At 35.0% G+C, this 18,529-nt stretch overlaps 1 protein-coding gene across 3 annotated transcripts in view; it reads right to left on the bottom strand.

The window, feature by feature from the left end:
* The window catches only part of Tbl1xr1 (TBL1X/Y related 1), a 155,664-nt gene that overhangs the window by 4,981 nt on the left and 132,154 nt on the right, over positions 1-18,529 (bottom strand). For all 3 annotated transcript variants that reach the window (XM_048814256.1, XM_015494249.2, XM_048814257.1), the window contains 5 exons: positions 9,322-9,443; positions 9,116-9,190; positions 5,912-6,039; positions 5,185-5,350; positions 630-731 (listed from right to left, as the gene is read on the bottom strand). In XM_048814256.1, coding sequence (XP_048670213.1) covers positions 630-731; positions 5,185-5,350; positions 5,912-6,039; positions 9,116-9,190; positions 9,322-9,443 — 593 coding nt within the window. The remainder of the gene's footprint in view (positions 1-629; positions 732-5,184; positions 5,351-5,911; positions 6,040-9,115; positions 9,191-9,321; positions 9,444-18,529) is intronic.

Genomic DNA, 18,529 nt, shown 5'->3' with positions numbered 1-18,529 from the left:
GGAAGAAACATAGCTAGAATTATTAGGAATTGCATTGTTCATGAAAAAAGAAGGGGGGAAACATACAAAATAATATTTAGCTATAGCTTAAGTATACAGCTAATGGTTTTCCATCTTCCCTCTGCTTTTTAGAGCTCCAGAAGCCATAGCTGGTATATTCTTTAAAAATGTACAAACTCATCTCGAGAGTCTTTCAATATCACACCTTACTCTGCAGAAATCAACAGCATCTAATCTTCCTTCCCTGAACCACCAACACTCTTCTACAGGAAGGAGAAAGTAGAAATAGTCATTAAAAATTCCAATTTCTCCCAGAGTGTAACTCCACTATATTTAATCTCACTAATGAAGATTTGTGTAAAAACTGTTCCTTCCTTGATTATGAAGAAAATCTTCCAGCAAAAGAGAAACTAAATTTTATTTACATTATTTGAATATAATGAACATAAAGAGTATATAGCCTTCAGGGGAGAAAAAAATCAATATCATTTCTTAAAATTTACTTTGCAAAGAACTTCAATAATTAGTTGCTACTGCGATAAGCCACATTCCAATGGGTAAACACAGGTGCATGCATGCGCACACACATAAACTCTCTCTCACACTCCTTTAGAAACTATTATACTTACTGAACCATCTGATGCACTGGCTCCAACTTTGTCTCCTGCTGCATTCCAGCAAACTTCAAAAATTCCACCTGTTCCCCTATAGCTGTGAACTAGAGCACCTGTCTAAAAAATGAAAAGCAGAATCTTAAAAATTAAAATTACAAATCCAACAGTGAGATAAAAATATTACATGGTTTTATGTCTAGCAATCAGAGACTGGACTTAGTTTCAAGTCCAAAATAAGTGCAAATTCTGAAATGCTAGAAATGTAATGAAGATTTTTTTAAAAAAATAAAAATACTATCAGTTTGCTCTCAAAAGATTACTCTAACACATATTCAGTTCTACTAGTGTTAATGACAACACTTGACTAAGATATCTTTGGCTTCTTTGACACAGATAATAACAGCCATAAATAAAGATTTAGTATGTGACATGAAATACATATTTGTTATTATCACTTAAAAAAGCATGAGTTTTGTTATGTTCAAAAACAAAATTAATTCTGTTTGATAAAACATTTCAAAGAGGAAATATAACAAATAAAGATAATCCCAATATAAATCTATTGTTTATACCATATTTATTTATATTTATTCGTAGTCCTTAACTACAGAAGGAAATGGGTCAAAGAGGAGGATAAAATAATATTTATTATTATTATTAGTGCTGGGGATTGAATCCAGGGCCTTATGCATGCAAGGCATGCACTCTACCAATAGAGCTATATCCCCAGCCCTATACATTATTCTTGAAAGATGTTATAAGTTAAAAAAAATGAGCAGGAACACTAATAATTTCATTGATAATTTAGCCAAAAGTGGAACTAAATTATTTAATTCCTTCAGTAATGAAAACAAAAATCATTCCACTGCTCTAAATACAATTCAGTCCAAAAATGTATATTCCTATGAAGTCAGTCATTAATAGGGCAGAGGGCAGAAGCCCTGTTGCGAGAACTGGAAAACATGAAACATGTGCTCTGGCACTCTGCTAGGACAAACCACTGAAGTGACCCTTGCAGTTTTATGTTACCCTAAAAAGTCAAGCAAAAGAGCAGCTCTAATTAAAAACAACATGATAGCAAACCACATACCTTACAAATACTTCCCAATATAGTCTATACATGTTAACTACTAGACTGGAATATTATTTTCCTTTCTTTCCTCTTCAAATTCAGTCTGATAATAGTGGCACAAACCACAGATGCTTGCCATGGCTGATTTAAGAATGTGAAGGCCCAGCTGTTTCTTTTGCTTTCTACCTAAAATTTCTGATAATTTATGGGATTAATGAAAACTGAGTATACATTAAGCCTGGAGTATAGTTAATGAGAAAAGAATGTCATCAACAAAATCTAAACTCAGCTGAGGTATAGAAAATAAAATATGTATAATCTACAGACGTCTTTGGAGTTAAAAACGTACTTTTCAAAATACTTAATCTCTAAGTTTGAACTGGACTGCAATTAACCAAAATGGTATGGTCAACAAGTCAGGGTTACAACACTAAAGGGCCAATGGGCCAGATATTGGGAAAAGCCTCAATCATTTACCTGTCAAACACTTAAATAAGGCATTACCCAAGTAATAACAGGAAATAAATGTATGTAGATATGACAAAACAATCATCACTTTTCTCCTGCATTGAAAATTCACTAGGTACCATTTTATTACTTTTGAACTTAAATTAAAATGAGGTATCTCATAAACAAAGTGACACAATAAAATATGGTTAGCTGATCAAATGCCCTTATAAGCACAGTAATGTGCTGTACTACTCCCTACTTCATTACCCAAATTTCATTAAAATTGACTTTGTCACAAAGAACTAAATGAGAACTTAAAAATGGATCAAACATAAGCAAAGAGTAAATTAACGAATATATTTTAAGGAATGTATTTTGCATAGTAACATAGTAACATAAAGGTACCTCAGAATAAATTAAGAAAAAGAAAAGATGATCTTGGTAGAAAATTATAACATTTTACTGAATTTATGAATAAAAGACAAATAATGGAAATATATTTATGGGTGATAAAATTCAATGACAATGATTTCCTCCAATTTCACCTATAAATTCAAAGCAGTCATAAGCAAAGTACAGAAATGTATATGCTCTTTGTTGGAAATATTAAAGACCAAAGGCGAAGAACAGTAAAGTAACTTTATTTTGCACCATATATAAAAATCAATCGCAAAGGAGTTAAAAGCACATACAAAAAGCTTAAAGTACTTTATGAAAGGAAGCAATAAAAAAAAAATAAATCTGAAAACTAAAATTAAAAACTTCTCCATGATAAATACCATTCAAAATTAAAAAATGAAAAGATGGGAACTGCAAGATCATTGCAATCCATACGACCAAAGTGAATTAGTATACAAAATGAACAGAACACCAACTATTCAATAGGGGTGGGGGGATGAATACACTATAGAAATATAAGGGGAGATGTCTGCACTGAGTGCATCTACTCCAAAAAAAGAATATTCAAATGGAAAATAAGAATTTAAAAAGACATTAAACTCACCAACAATCAAGGAAGAACAAATTAAAACAAAGTATTATCCACCAAATTGGACAAATATTTAGCAGTCTGATGATCTCAAGACAGAGAAAAATAGGAAATCCAAAATATTGCTACTAGAAGTAAAAATTTGGTATAAGGAGTCTGAAAGCAGTTTTGTAGGCCCATAATCTCCATACACATTCACAGACAAGTATGTATGTGCACGCACATTATGTATGTGTGGTAAAAGTATTAGAAAAACCTTCATTCATTTGCAAAAGAAAACACATGCAAGAATGTTCACAGCAAATGTTTATAAGCCTACCAATAAGAAAATGAATAAACAGCTACATTCAGACAATGTTCTAGAGTAATCATCATTCTTGACCTACATGTATTCATGTGATTATAATTAAAACATAAAATGGTAAAAAATACAAGCTTTAAATGATATATACAATTTCATACCATTTATGTACAATTTGACAACACAAAACAGTTAAAACATGTCAGTTAATACATCATGGGAATAACAAATACACTGTACAGGTTTGCTTAGAGCCTCTAGGAAGGAAGAGAAAAAAGAAAGGAGGTAAACACTTTAGCTCTATCTACTTTTGTCATGTAAATGCAGAAAGAAAAGGATCTAAAACAAGTGTGGCAAGAGGTTCCTATCAATTAAATCTGGTTGGTAGGCATATGGATGTTCATAATAATATTTTGTTAGAAATATAATTAAAAGAGAAAATGAAAAACAAGACTAATTTAAATGTGTGAAGATTTATATTACTGTTATTTATATTTTGATTCATTTTTACAAATATTCTACTGAAAAGTTTTAAAAGGTTGAGTTAGGTACACAATTAGTGTCCTCTCAGACACAGTTAAAATTTAGAAACAAATTTCTAAAGCATGTACATTTAGTTACAGAATATATTCAACACATGCAAATATTCATAAAGAGAGAAAAAGGAAGAGCAGAGACAAGAAAGTAACAGTGAAATATCAACATTAAATATTCACATGTCAAGGGCCTTATTTTTCTAGTATATAAGAAGTTTATAGAAATCAAAAAGATCAATAACTCAAGCAACATGTGTCCTACAACTGCAAAGACGAATGAAGAGACAGGTGACTGCAGAGCCTATACTATAAAAGAAATGTGGTACATGGAACACAAAAACTAAAACACGGGAAACAAAATTTTTTCAACTTTTTAAAAAATTTCTTTATTTTTATGTGGTGCTGAGGATCGAACCCAGTGCCTCACATATGCGAGGCAAGAGCTCTACCACTGAGCTATAACCCCAGCCCCAGAAAATTTTTTTTAAGAAAAAGAAAGCAAAAGGCGGTGCTACTTTTAGGAAAGGAAGGACCTGTACACAGCACAGTCTCTGAAAACATCATGTGGATTACAAGTTTGGTTTTTTTTTTCCTAATAATTCACTGTGTTCAGCCATAAAATCTTATCTCTTAATACATTTTTTTGAAGGGCAGGGGAGAACCAGGGATTAAACTCAGGGGCAATTGGCCACTGAGCCACATCCCCAGTCCTATTTTGTATTTTATTTGGAGAGAGGGTCTCACTAAATTTCTTAGTATTTTGACGTTGCTAAGGCTGACTTTGAACTCACAATCCTCCTGTCTCACCCTCCTGTGCTGCTGGGATTACAGGCGTGCACCATTATGCCTGGCTTCTTAATATATTTTTGATTACTCATACAGAGCTCCTTCAACGAATTCTTTTAGAAAGTGTCATTTACTTAAATAAATGTGTCTTAAGCTTTCACACTCTATGTCTACTAAGCTACTTAAAAAACCAAATATAATAATAAATAAAAATACGAAATCTAAATCTATTTCTAAATTCTGGTGTACATATGAAAATATTTGTTTTCATATTTATTTAACTGGAAATTCCCCCAAAATGTATTGTATTTTTAGAAGAAAGTACTGAAGTAACATTGCATGAGGAATAACCAAAGGGGTGGAGGGTTGGGTAAGCAAAAGCAAATGTTTCCCATTAAATCCTTGAGTGTTTGATCATTTAAATAACTTAGACATACCTGTGTGTTCCAGATGTGCACACATTTGTCAAAAGAACCACTTGCCAGATACCTGCCATCAGGACTGAAAGCTACACTGTACACAGGCTCTTGGTGTTTTGTCAAAGTATGGATGCAAATTCCTCGGTCTACATCCCATAACCTAACAGTAGAATCGAAGGATGCACTGAAAAGGGAGGGAAAATTTTTTTTATAAGTTATAGAATACTTTCTCAGACTTGCTCCCAACCTCCCATAGTCTGCTATTCCTAAATGGCTTGCTACAAATCCTTTATGAGAAGCAGACTGGACTGTTTAGATGAAAGTATTTTAGAAAGTAAAAGCTAACCAAAGAGAAAGGCAGCTTTAAACCATCTCCAAATCCCTGAATTGGAAAACATAAATGGGCTAATTTACTGCATTCTTCTCTTTAAATAATCCATTTTTACTGATCCACACAAAATTGCCCATATTTTATATTTTATCTTTTTTAAAAAATGCTGATGAAATTTTATCATACTATGCCTCAATTACTTGCGTTTTAATCAACATTAGATATCACCAGTTGATATTTGATTATTTCCCAGAAATACTACTAAGAAAACCCCATGTTTAAAGCTTTCCATAAAATGTATTCTTGTAAAATAGATTCCTATTTCATGGAAACGTCCCTAATTTTCTGTCACAGTTAGTAGAAGTTATTATTTATAGAAGAATCATAAAAGGAAGAATAAAATGGAAATATCACCTTGCTAACATAAGGTTGGCATTTGGATTATTTGTCCCTGGTCCTGTTGGACTCCATTTAATAGTATAAATTTCTTTATTATGTGCTTGCAAATCATGGACACAATTGTCTTGTTTCATACTCCATATCTAAATAAAAAAGAAAAATAAATATAATTTTTTCTATAAAATGGAAACATTTAAAATGCTATTTTGCCAGAAAATCAGAACAATTATAGGAAGCAAGAGAATATTTATAGAGATTTGTATGCAATGGAATATACTTAACATTTCTCTCTATATAAAAATGATAAATTAGCTTTTAAGCCCTCTATAAATATTCACTATTCTGAGGTGAGGACTTGAAGGCTGAATTAACTGTAGTTGTTCTAAGATTACTTTGAATACCTTTAGATGGTGCAAGTCAATTTTTAAGAAGGTCCTTGACTAATGATCCTAAATTGTTGAATACCTAGTTTTTATGCTGTTCCCCCCAAAATTATAAATTGCTCTTAAAATTTAGAAGTGAAAAAAAAGCAACCTACAACTAATATAATGATAACTCACAGAGAATAAACTAACAGATACAATAATTAAAGTTAAAATGACCAGGTGGAGAATAACTTTTCCTAAGATCAAAATGGGCTTACACATACATACAGATTTTTAAACGTTTATTATTTTTGAACAAAAATTAACAGAAGTCTGTAACAGAAGTATTTCTTGTATTCAATACAAACATTGGGGGGGACAGGGGATGGAGGTTTTGCAATATCTTGCCAAACACAAATAGTAACCTCAACTGAAAGAGAAATAAAAATTAGCTGAAATTCACATTTCGGTAATGTAACTAATGGAAGGCAATGAAGCGTTATCATAGTGATTTTTTTTTATGGTTAAGTATTTATAACCCGAAATAAATAAATCTAAAACACGTTTCCAAAACTTATTTTATTAGACCGGTCAATAGCAAGTAATACTATTGGCCACCACCATCTCTTGAAAAACTCTTCTCTACATACTTGCTTCTCTTTCCACTTTTGTCATTACTTCTCAGTTTCCCTTTGGAAACTCATCCTTCTTGAGTTGGTAATTCTTAAAAGAGTTTCTTAAGATTATTCTCTGTCACTTCTTTAAAATCCAAGATGAAGAAAGGCTGAAAATTTCTAGTTCCAACCTATTCCTCCAGCTTATAACTCAATCCATGACACTAGCCTTCTTTCATTTCCTCATATGTGCCATACACTGTCCCAAAATAATTTTTACTAGCAAACCTTGCAAGATGGGGCCAGACTCAAGAATTGTCTGTCTGAAAACACAGCAAGTACTTATAGGGATGGATGGAGGGGAGGGGTCCATAAGGTTTCCAGGATAAATTTAGTCTTTTTATGGCAGAAGGAAAACAGTTTTCACAATTGTCGTATCTGCAAGGGGCATTAGTCTGCAGCCACTGGTACTGCAAAGTCAAGAATATTGACAAGTATTCAGCAGAGTTAGTTAATGCAGAAGAGGATTCCAGGTTTCAATCATTTGAGATTTGTGTTAGGTTGTTCTTTACCTCAAAATTCTTTTTCCCTAACTGAGGTATGCCATATTCTTAGGTGAAAGACCTCTTTTTGTTTGTTTTTCCACTCACACAACAAAGAAGGAAAAAATAATCCACATTGAAATGTGTATGTGGCATGTTCATTAGGCTTCCTCACTACAAGGTTCTCTGCTATGTATCAAATTTCCCAGTAAGGGTATTATACAATCATACCACAGTAAAATCAAGCTAATACAATTCATAGAATTTTAGTAAAATGCACAAATGCTACCAAGATCTCAAGTATTTAGTGGTCAAATATTTACAGGTACAATTAAACTTTAACTGCACCAACAAATAACTTCCTAATAGTGAAGATAACTTATCACACTTATTATTATCTATGATGGTTAATTTTCTGTGACAACTTTATTGAGTCACAGAAATCTAAATTAGGTAATCCAAGAAAAGGAGTTTAATACAAGGAAATAATTTTAGAAATATTGCGAAGAGTGAAAAACAGAGGAATGTGAGGTCCTCCAGAGGTGAACAACTGCAAGAAGACTAAGACTGCACAGAAAGCAGGAGATGTTTGTCCAGTGGGAACTGGAGATACAGAGAAGAACCTGACTGGCAAGAGCAAGACCCTTCCCAGAGACCCAGCCTATCTTCCATTGTATGAACCCATCTGGAAAAACAGGCACAGGAACCTGGGAAGTATGATTTGCAAAGTGAGCCCCCTGGGTTACAGAACATTAGCAGGGCACAGTATGGTCAGGAATGAATCTGAGAGCAGACTAACAAGAGTAGGACAGCCATCCACACTGCTGCTAGAAGCTGAGATACACCCAGAGCAGCAGAGTACATACACAGTGCTGAGAGAAGTTGATCCACATTTACTTGCTGATTTAGGTTCGATTTTCTAGAAATCATACACTGAGCCAACTGTTTGAGTAAAGTGATATATTAAGGAAACTTTGAGGAGAAACAAGTAAGGTAATAGAGGAAGCAGGTTGGAAAAAAGGGAAGAAACCAAGAAAGGATGAGGATGGGGTACTCAAATATTTGGTTAAACTCTACCTCTGGGTGTTTCTGGATGAGAAACAAGTGAAGCAGATTTCCTTTCCTAATATAGGTAGACATTATGCAGATCTAGTGACAGATGAAATAAAATAAAAAAGGCAGAGGAAGAAAGAATTCTCTTCCCTGGCCTGACTGCTGAGGTGGAACACGAGTCTTCAGCTCTTTGAATTGAGACTTACATCACTGGTACTCCTGGTTCCCAGGCCTTGTGACTCAGACAGCACCAGCATTCCAGGGTCTCCAGACTGCACACAGCAGATAGGGGGACTTCCCATCCTCCATAGTCATGTGTACCAAATTCCTCATAATCACTTACAGATCAACCCCCTCCCCTTCTCACTTCCTATTGGTTCTATTTCTATGGAGAATACTGATTAATACATTATCATAATTTACATGATACAGCCTTTCTTTTAATAAAATTTACTTATTCTATTCAAGAATTTTTACATATTTAAGAAAATACAAAATATGTGTGTGGGGGGGATTAATCATCCAAAGTCAACAAGTACTCAGCTAGGCTTAAATGTAACAGGGATATTCTAAACAGTCTTAAAACGGCCAGAGTAGCCATACTATGTGTACCCCTAACCCATCTCTTCCCACTAAATGAATTACCTTCAAAGTCATGTCATCAGAACAGGAGGCCAGGAGATTGCCAGTTGGGTCCCATTTGATAGCATTTACTTCATTCTAAAAATAACAGTAAATTTTCACATTTTTGGTTTACAAACTACAGTGATACTTGGACATCAAGCATACATACTTCAAAACATTCTGGAACATTATTTTTGTCATTTTAAAGGGGGAAAAAGGTTTCTTACCGTATGTCCCTGGAATGTTTTAATAGGTCTGTCTTGTCCTAATTTGCAGACGTGAATGCACATATCTGTACTACAAGAAGCAAAGGTATTGTTGCTTTGCCAGTCAACATCCAATGCCGGTGCTGGAAAGGAATAAAAGTTATTAGGTCTGCTTCTATTCCACATGTACTGAATAACAAGTATGCTAAATAACACTTAAGTATTTCATCTTATACTTTTTAAGAAACTAAGAAAAAATTTAACAAGCTAAATAAATATAATAACCATTAATAAATTTTGGTTTAGTTATTTCTATGTGAGACACAGCCTAACAGAAAATATACTGGCCTAGTAATCTGCTCCATAAATTACTAGCATAGGAACTTGATTTCAGACCCAAGCAAGTCACTAAACTTCTCAAGGTGATTCCTTATTTAAGAATGATAATATTCTACCTATAACCTTAGTATACAGGATATTATGAAGATTATGCAAGAACTTTGCAAAATTACAAGAGTTAGACAAAAGTTATTCATGTAAGTATTACTGCCATGATGAATGATGAAACATCATTAGTGAATATTTTTTCTTCTAAGCAATATCTAGTCAAATACCCCTTAAAAAAAAAAAAATCAAATACCTCTTAAAATAATTGAACTTAAAACCTAAAAAGCTGGCTACCTGCCCATGCAGAACCTCTGGGTGCCAGACCAGGACTACCAGCATCAGCACCCGCACAGGACTTCTGGCCGCCCACCTGTGCAGGAATCCTGGGTGCTGCTCCCATGTGGACCCCCATCTACCAACGTGGGGCTTTCCCCAGTTGCCTCCATTTTGGTACACCACAGCCACTTCCACAGTCCACTATACCCAGTAGCCTGCACCTGGGGATACTGCACAGGATCTGGAGATAGCTGCCAGCCACAATACACATGCCACGGAGCTACATCTCGCCACCACCCGGCCCCACCAACCTGACACCCCATTGCTGAAAGCAGCCACCTCTATCTTGAGACACCTTCATCACCATCTTTAGTTGAGGCAACCGCCAGCTTGGAACCCTGGCTGGGGCTTAGACGCAATATCATAGTACCTTTCTTTAGTCCCCAACTCGCCCATATCCCTGGCACCTGCTAACCTGGCACAGTGCCTGTGGCTATGCAGCCCATCCATAGCTCACAAAACGTGGCTCCAAACTGCCCAATACAAAACAGCTCTCTGCAAAGAGTGTGCAGCCCCCAAAGCAAAGACCACAAGACCTCCAGAGACAAAGGTTCCTGATTGGAAGTAGAAAGGAAGGGGTAAGGTACAGTTAATTAGAGACCAGGAATTGTGAGGTCTACATGAAATATAAGGAGATAAGACCAGGCACCCACATCGCACAAGCAGGCCCCAAAGGAGATCCTTATGGTGCAGTCTCCCATCAGGACCAGCAAATGTTATACCCCATCTCCAGGAGCTCTGCCCAGAAGACCAACCCTCCCACCCTAATAACTTTTACCATCCTGAGGGTGGATACACCAGCAAATAATTGAAAATCTCACCCATTGGATGAGAAGGGAAGCAGGAAAGATACTGATCTCCAACAAAAACAATCCCTATATCTTCCTTCAAGATTCCCCCCACTCTCTTTTTGCCCTCACATCCCCAACATTTGTGAAACCAAGTACTTTTCATGAATTAAGCTACTGAGAATCAGACTGTCTTAATGATATAGTACCATTTGTGTTGTATATTCTTTTATCTCCTATTTTTATATTTCTTATTTTTCTTAATATTTCTGTTTTTTGTACTCTATTGTCTTCCCACTTATTTGTCTCCCTAAAATCACTTTCTCTCTCTCCTCTTACTACTAAACCAATTTCTTCAGATTCTTCTTTCACGCTTTCTAAGATCTAATAACTCTATACCATCACCTCCTACCCCCTCAGCATCTCATCCTACACCTCACCCTTGGATCTCTGTCCACCATGAGAAACTGTAGACCGTTTTTGCAAACCTACTGTTTATATTGTAGATAATGATTGAACTTACAATTTCTGTATATTGTTGACAAAAACGTAAACGTCTTAATAGCAGCTATTTAGCTTTAGGTTTTATATTTTGGGATCTGTTAATACTGTTCTCCCCCTTAAAGGAGAGAGGTATTGGAATCCTGCAGAGACACAATAAACCTATAGGGTAAAAACTGTAATGCTTCATATCCAAAATGCTGGAAGGGAAGACACACAAACAACTTGAAAAAACAAGGGAGAAAGTGCCTCAAACAAACCAAGATACTACATTATTAGAATCTATGACAAGCACAAAAGAAAGCAATGACAGAGGAGGAGTTCAGGATGTACATGATTAAACTGTTCTGTGAATTAAAGGGGGATATAAGAGAGCAAATAAAGGAAGCAAAAGACCATTTTGACAAAGAGCTAAATAAGCAAATCAGGAAGCAAAAGATTACTTCAATAAGGAGATAGAGAGATTCTGAAAAACAAAAAACAAAACCAAACAGAAATCCTTAAAATGAAAGAAACAATAAACCAAATTAAAAACACAATAGAAAGCACCACGAACAGATTAGATCACGAAGACAGGACCTCAGACAATGAAGACAAATATATAATCTTGAAAAGAATGTTGACCACACAGTAAAGACAGTAAGAACCATGAGCAGAACATTCAGAAGCATCGGATAACATAAAAAGACAAAATTTAAGAATTATTGGGATAGAGGAAGGCACAGAGTTCCAAACCAAAGGAATGAACAATCTATTCAATGAAATAATATCAGAAAATTTTCCAAACACGAAGAAGGAACTGGAAAATCAAATACAAGAGGCTTACAGGACACCAAATTTAAAAAATCACAACAGACTGTCACCAAGGTACATTACAATGGAAATGCCTGGCACACAGAAGATGGAGAGAATTTTAAAAGCCACAAGAGAAAGAAATCAGATTATATATATTATATATATGGGGGAAACCAATTAGGATATCTGAAGACTTTTCAACCCAGACCCTGAAAGCTAGAAGATCCTGGACAACATATACCAAGCTCTGAAAGAAAATGGATGCCAAGCAAGAATCTCATACAACTAGAAACAACTAGAACTACAAACTAGAACAAGCAATACAGAACATCCTCCGTAAAATATTCCTCAAAAAAGAAACAAAAAACAATAATGGAAATCAGCAAAGGGAGGTATTACACTAAAGGAAAAACCAATCAAAGGAGAAACCAAATCAAGTTAACACCAAAAATAAACAAAAAACACTGGGAATACAAATCATGTCTCAATAATAACCCTGAATGTTAACTGCCTAAATTCACCTGTCAAAAGACATAAACTGGCAGATTGGATTTAAAAAATGACACAACAATATGCTGCCTTCAAGAGACTCAGGTCATAGGAAAAGACATCCAGACTGAAGGTGAAAGACTGGGGAAAAAACATACCACCACATGGACTGCAAAAACAAGCAGGGGTTTCCATCTTCATCTCAAATAAAGTAGATTTCAAGCCAAAGTTAATCAAAAGGGACAAGGAAGAATATTTTATACTGCTTAAGAGAACCATTCATCAATAAGACATAACAATTATAAATATATATGCCCCAAATAATGGAGCATCTACCTTCATCCAACAAACTCTTCTCAAGTTCAAGAGTCAAATGGACATAACACAAGAATTCTGGTGACTTTAACACATATATTGACTACTTCATCGATCAACAAGTGAATACACTTTCTTCTCAGTAGCACATGAACCCTTCTCTAAAATAAGACCAAATATTATGGCAAGAAGCATTTCAGCAAATACAAAAAAGTAGAGATACTACCCTGCCTTATATCAGATCACAATGGAATGAAATTAAAAATCAATGATAAAGTTAAAAAAAAAAATAGAAGCTACTCCAGCACCTAGAGACTAAATGATAATGCTACTGAATGAACAATGGGTTGCAAAAAAACATCAAAGAGGAGATTAAAAAGTCCTTAGGGGTAAATGAAAACACTGACACAACACATTGAAATCTCCGGGACACTATGAAGGCAGTACTAAGAGGAAAGTTCATTGCATGGAGTTCATTCCTTAAAAAAAGAAAAAGTCAACAAATAAATGACCTACCATTACATCACAAAGCCCTATAAAAAGAACAAATCAACACCAAAAGCAGTGGAGACAGAAAATAATTAAAATAAGAGCTGAAATCAATGAAATTGATTTCACTGACAAAACAAAAAGTTGGTTCTATGAAACAGTAAATGAAATTGATAAACCTTTAGCCATGCTAATGAACAGAAGAGATAAAACTCAACTAACATCCCTGATGAAAAAGGAAATATCATGACAGACACTACAGAAATACAAACGATAATTAGAAATTACTTTGAAAATATGTACTCCAATAAAATAGAAAATATCAAAGGCATCAACAAATTTCTAGAGTCACATGATTTGCCCAACCGAATCAGGATGATATACACAAGTTAAACACATCAGTTTCAAGCAATGAAACAGAAGATGCCATTAAGAGCCCACCAACTAAGAAAAGCCCAGGACTGGATGGATACACAGCTGAGTTCTACAAGACCTTCAAAGAAGAACTATTACCAATACTCCTCAAATTATTTCATGAAATAGAGAGGGAATACTTCCAAACTCATTCTACGAGGCCAATATTACCCGGATTCCAAAACCAGACAAAGATACATCAAAGAAAGAAAACTTTAGACCAGTAACTCTAATGAACATAGATGCAAAATTCTCAATAAAATTCTGGAGAGTGTGTGTGTGTGTGGAGGGGGGTCTGGGGTAATGGCTCAGCAGCAGAACGCTTACCTAGCTTGTTCAAGGCACAGGGTTTGATCCTCAGCGCCACATTAAAATAAATAAATAAATAAATAAAATAAAGATATTGTGTCCAAATACAACTAAAAAAAATTAAAATAAAGTTTAAAAAAATAAATAAAATTCTGGCAAATACAAAAACATATCAAAAAGATAGTGCACCAAAATCGAGTGGGGTTCATCCCAGGGATGCAAGGTTGGTCAACATATAGAAATTAATAAATGTAATTAATCACATCAATAGACTGAAGATAAGAACAATATGATCATCTCAATAGATGAAGAAAAAGCATTCAAAAAAATACAACACCCTTTCATGTTCAAAACACTAGAAAAACTAGGGATAACAGGAACATATCTCAACATTGTAAAAGCTATCTATGCTAAGCCCCAGGGCAACATCATTCTAAAGAGATAAAAATTTAAAGCACTCCCCCTAAAAACTAGAACAAGACAGGGATGCCCTCTTTCACGACTTCTATTTAACATAGTTATTGAAACTCTAGCCAGAGCTATTAAACAGATGAAAGAAATTAAAGGGATATGAATAGGAAAAGCAGAACTCATACTATTTACTATTTGCTGAAAATATGATTCTATAACTAGAAGATCCAAAAAATTCCACAAGAAAACTTCTGGAACTAATAAATGAATTCGGCAAAGCAGAAGGACATAAAATCAACACCCATAAATCAAAGGCATTTCTGTACATCAGTGACAGATCCTCTGAAAGAAAAACTAGGAAAACTATCCCATTTATAAAAGCCTCGAGAAAAATAAAATATCTGGGAATTAACCTAAAAAAGGAGGTGAAAGGCCTACACAATGAAAACTACAGAATGCTAAAAAAAGAAATTACAGAAGACATTAGAAGATGGAAAGATCTACCTTGTTCTTGGATAGGCAAAATTTATATTGTCATTATGCACATACTACCAAAAGCACTATACAGATTTAATGGGATTCCAATCAAAATCCTAATGACGTTGCTCATAGAAATAGAAATAGAAAAAGCAGTCATGAACTTTATCTGGAAAAATAAGAGACCCAGAATAGCTAAAGCAATTCTTAGCAAGAAGAGTGAAGCAGGTAGCATCACTATACCAGACCTTCAACTATACTACAGAGCAATAGTAACAATAACAGCATAGTATTGACCAATGGTACAGAATAGGCACTAGCCCACAAAACTACAATTATCTCATATTAGACAAAGGCACCAAAACCATATATTGGAGAAAAGATAACCTCTTCAACAAATGGTGCGGGGAAAACTAGAAATCTACATGCAGCGAAATAAAATTAAGCCCCTATTGCTCACCATGCACAAAACTCAACTCAAAGTGGATTAAGGAACTAGGAATTAACCCAGAAACACTGCACCTAAAAAAGAAAAAAGTAGGCCCAAATCTTCATCATGTTGGATTAGGCCCTGACTTCCTTAAGAATCAATAATGGAATGGATTCTAACTAAAAACCTTCTTCTTAGTTAAAGAAACAATCAGTGAAGTAAATAGAGTCTACAGAATGGGAGCAAATTTTTACCAAATGCACATCAAATAGAGAGCATTAATCTCTAGGGTATATAAAGAACTCAAAAATATTAACACCAAAAACCCCCCCAAATAACCCAATCAGTAAATCGGCCAAGGAGGTGAACAGACACTTCTCAGAAGAAGATATACAACCAATCAACAAATATATTTTTTAAAATGTTCATCATTGCTAGCAATTAGAGAAATGCAAATCAAAACTACTCTAAGATTTCATCTCACTCCAGTCAGAATGGCAGCTATTATGAATACAAATAACAATAAACCTTGGTGAGGATGTGGGGAAAAAAGCACACTCATACATTCCTGGTAGGATTGCAGATTGGTGCAGCCAATCTGGAAAGCAGTATGGAGATTCCTTGGGAAACTGGGAATGGAACCACCATTTGACCCAGCTATCCCACTCCTCAGTCTATACCCAAAGGACTTAAAAACAGCATACTACAGGGACACAGCCACATCAATTTTATAGCAGCACAATTCACAATAGCTAAACTGTGGAACCAACCTAGATGCCCTTTAGTAGATGAATGGATAAAGAAAATGTGGTACATTTATACAATGGAATACTACTCAGCATTAAAAGAGAATAAAATCATGGCATTTGCAGGTAAATGGATGGAGCTGGAGTATATAACGCTAAGTGAAATAAGCCAATCCCCAAAAAACAAATGCCTAAAGTTTTCTCTGATATGAGAATGCTGGTCCAAAATGGGGTTGGGAGCTGGGGGGAGGAGCATTAGAGGAAGGGAGGAACTTTAGATAGGACAAAGGGGAAGGAGGGGAAGGGAGAAGGCATGGGGGTAAGAAAGACAGTGGAATGAGATGGACATCATTACCCTAAGTACATGTGTGAAGACACGAATGGGTGTGACTCTACTTTGTGTACACCAGAGACATGAAAAACTGTGCTCTATATGTGTACTATGAATTGAAATGCATTCTACTGTCATGTACAACAAATTAGAATTAAAAAAAAAAGTAGCACCCTTGGTTCAAGACTGGAATTACTCTGAAGTTACTAAATATTCCTAATACCTGGGAATCTGGACAAGATTGGGCCTTCTTTACCCAAGAAACTCATCCTTACTTGGTTTTCCCCCCTTCTTTTCCAATCTGCTCTCTATTACCTCACTGCTTCTCTTTAAAAAGTTTCCTTAAATAGCGGGGTTCAGTGGTGCACACCTGTAATCCCAATAGCTTGGGAGGCTGAGGCAGGAGGACTGTAAGTTTACAAGCCAGCCTCCGCAAAAGCAAGGTGCTAAGCAACTCAGTGAGACCCTGTCTCTAAATAAAATACAAAATAGGGCTGGAGATGTGGCTCAGTGGTTAAGCATCCAGAAGTTCCATCCCTAGTGCCCCTCCTCAAAAAAGTTTCCTTAATATATCACTTTATTCAAACATTTGGCTCAGTTGGATTTCTTGAAAAATCAAACCCAAATTAAAAGCAGTTGCAACTATATAAATGTTTTATTTTTTATTTTATTTTATTTTTTGAGCATTTATTATGTGCCCGGGATTTCAGAAAATGTAATTTTTTATGAATACAAATTAATAATTAATGAAAAATATAGTGTTATATAAGAAACAGTAAATGGTTACCTTCCTTAACTACCTCATTCCTAATTCCGCTTCCCCTTATCAGAGGAAATTTCTTTCTGGTAGTTTCCAGGATATTTCTAAATTATATGCATGCACTGCTCTTTCTTATTGTACATATATCTTTTGAGTTTTTACTATAGAAGATATGATTTAGTAGTCTTGCAATTGTCTTATGTTCAATCAAGTATTTATTCCCTACCCCATTCTCCTAATGTAGGCAAATTTTCATTTTTATTAGGTTAATATAATATAAATCGTGTGTGTGTGTGTGTGTGTGTGTCTTTCTTTTTTGAGGTGCTGGGGATAAAAGTCAAGGCCTTGTGCTTGCTAGGCAAGCACTCTCCTAGCCCTTCCACTATTGATATTGCTATTTTTATAACTAAGTAACATGGTAACTACAATGTTACTTTTTTCTTACACACTTTTTGTTTTCCCAGGAATAGTATTCATATTTTTGCTTGTTTAGTGTTCTATATAACTATGAATTGTTTTAACCTTCACCTCTTTGCCAGAGCAGGAGATCTGCTCTTGGCTGGTTCAGACACATCAGGTGGACTACTCATTTGGTTTTCTCATGGAGCCATCCCCTAGAGCCATCTGTCATCCTACCCCTCTCAGGGCTGATTGTAAACTAATCCAGCTGCCCAACTCTCATCCTGAAATTTGCTTCTAGCATCAGCCCAGAATTCCCTTTACCTCTCTTCTATAGTTGATCTTATATTTTCTAAATTCCAGGCCTTTTTCATCTTGGTAGCATACATCTATAATGGCTTCCTGAGAAAGAAAGCACTGGGATATATACATGTTTTAAAAGTAAAGAAATATAATATGTTAAATCAAACTTAGATGAAAACTACAAGTAAAATGAACAGTGTAGTGGATGGGATAAAATGTATTCTAGAAGCTAAAAAGATGTGTGAACCCAAAGGCAGTATAGAAACTATCCAAAATAAAAAACAGAAAACTATCCAAAGTGAAAAAAAGAAAACACTGGAAGAAAGGAAGAAGGAAGGGAAGAAGAAGGGGGAAAAGAAAGAAGAAAAAAGAATATAGCATCAGTACACTGTGGGACAACTTCAAGGAGACTAATATATAAGAATCTCACCCCACCCACCCACCCCAAAATGTAGAAGTTAGGGAAAGGAAAGAAAAAATTTGAAAAAATAATTGCCAAAATTTTTTCTAATTTGAAGAAAACTATGAACCAAAAGATCCAAGAAGTTT

Source organism: Marmota marmota, unplaced genomic scaffold (assembly GCF_001458135.2).
Source record: "Marmota marmota marmota unplaced genomic scaffold, marMar, whole genome shotgun sequence".
NCBI lineage: Eukaryota > Metazoa > Chordata > Mammalia > Rodentia > Sciuridae > Marmota > Marmota marmota.
This window is presented reverse-complemented; position numbering and strand designations above follow the sequence as displayed.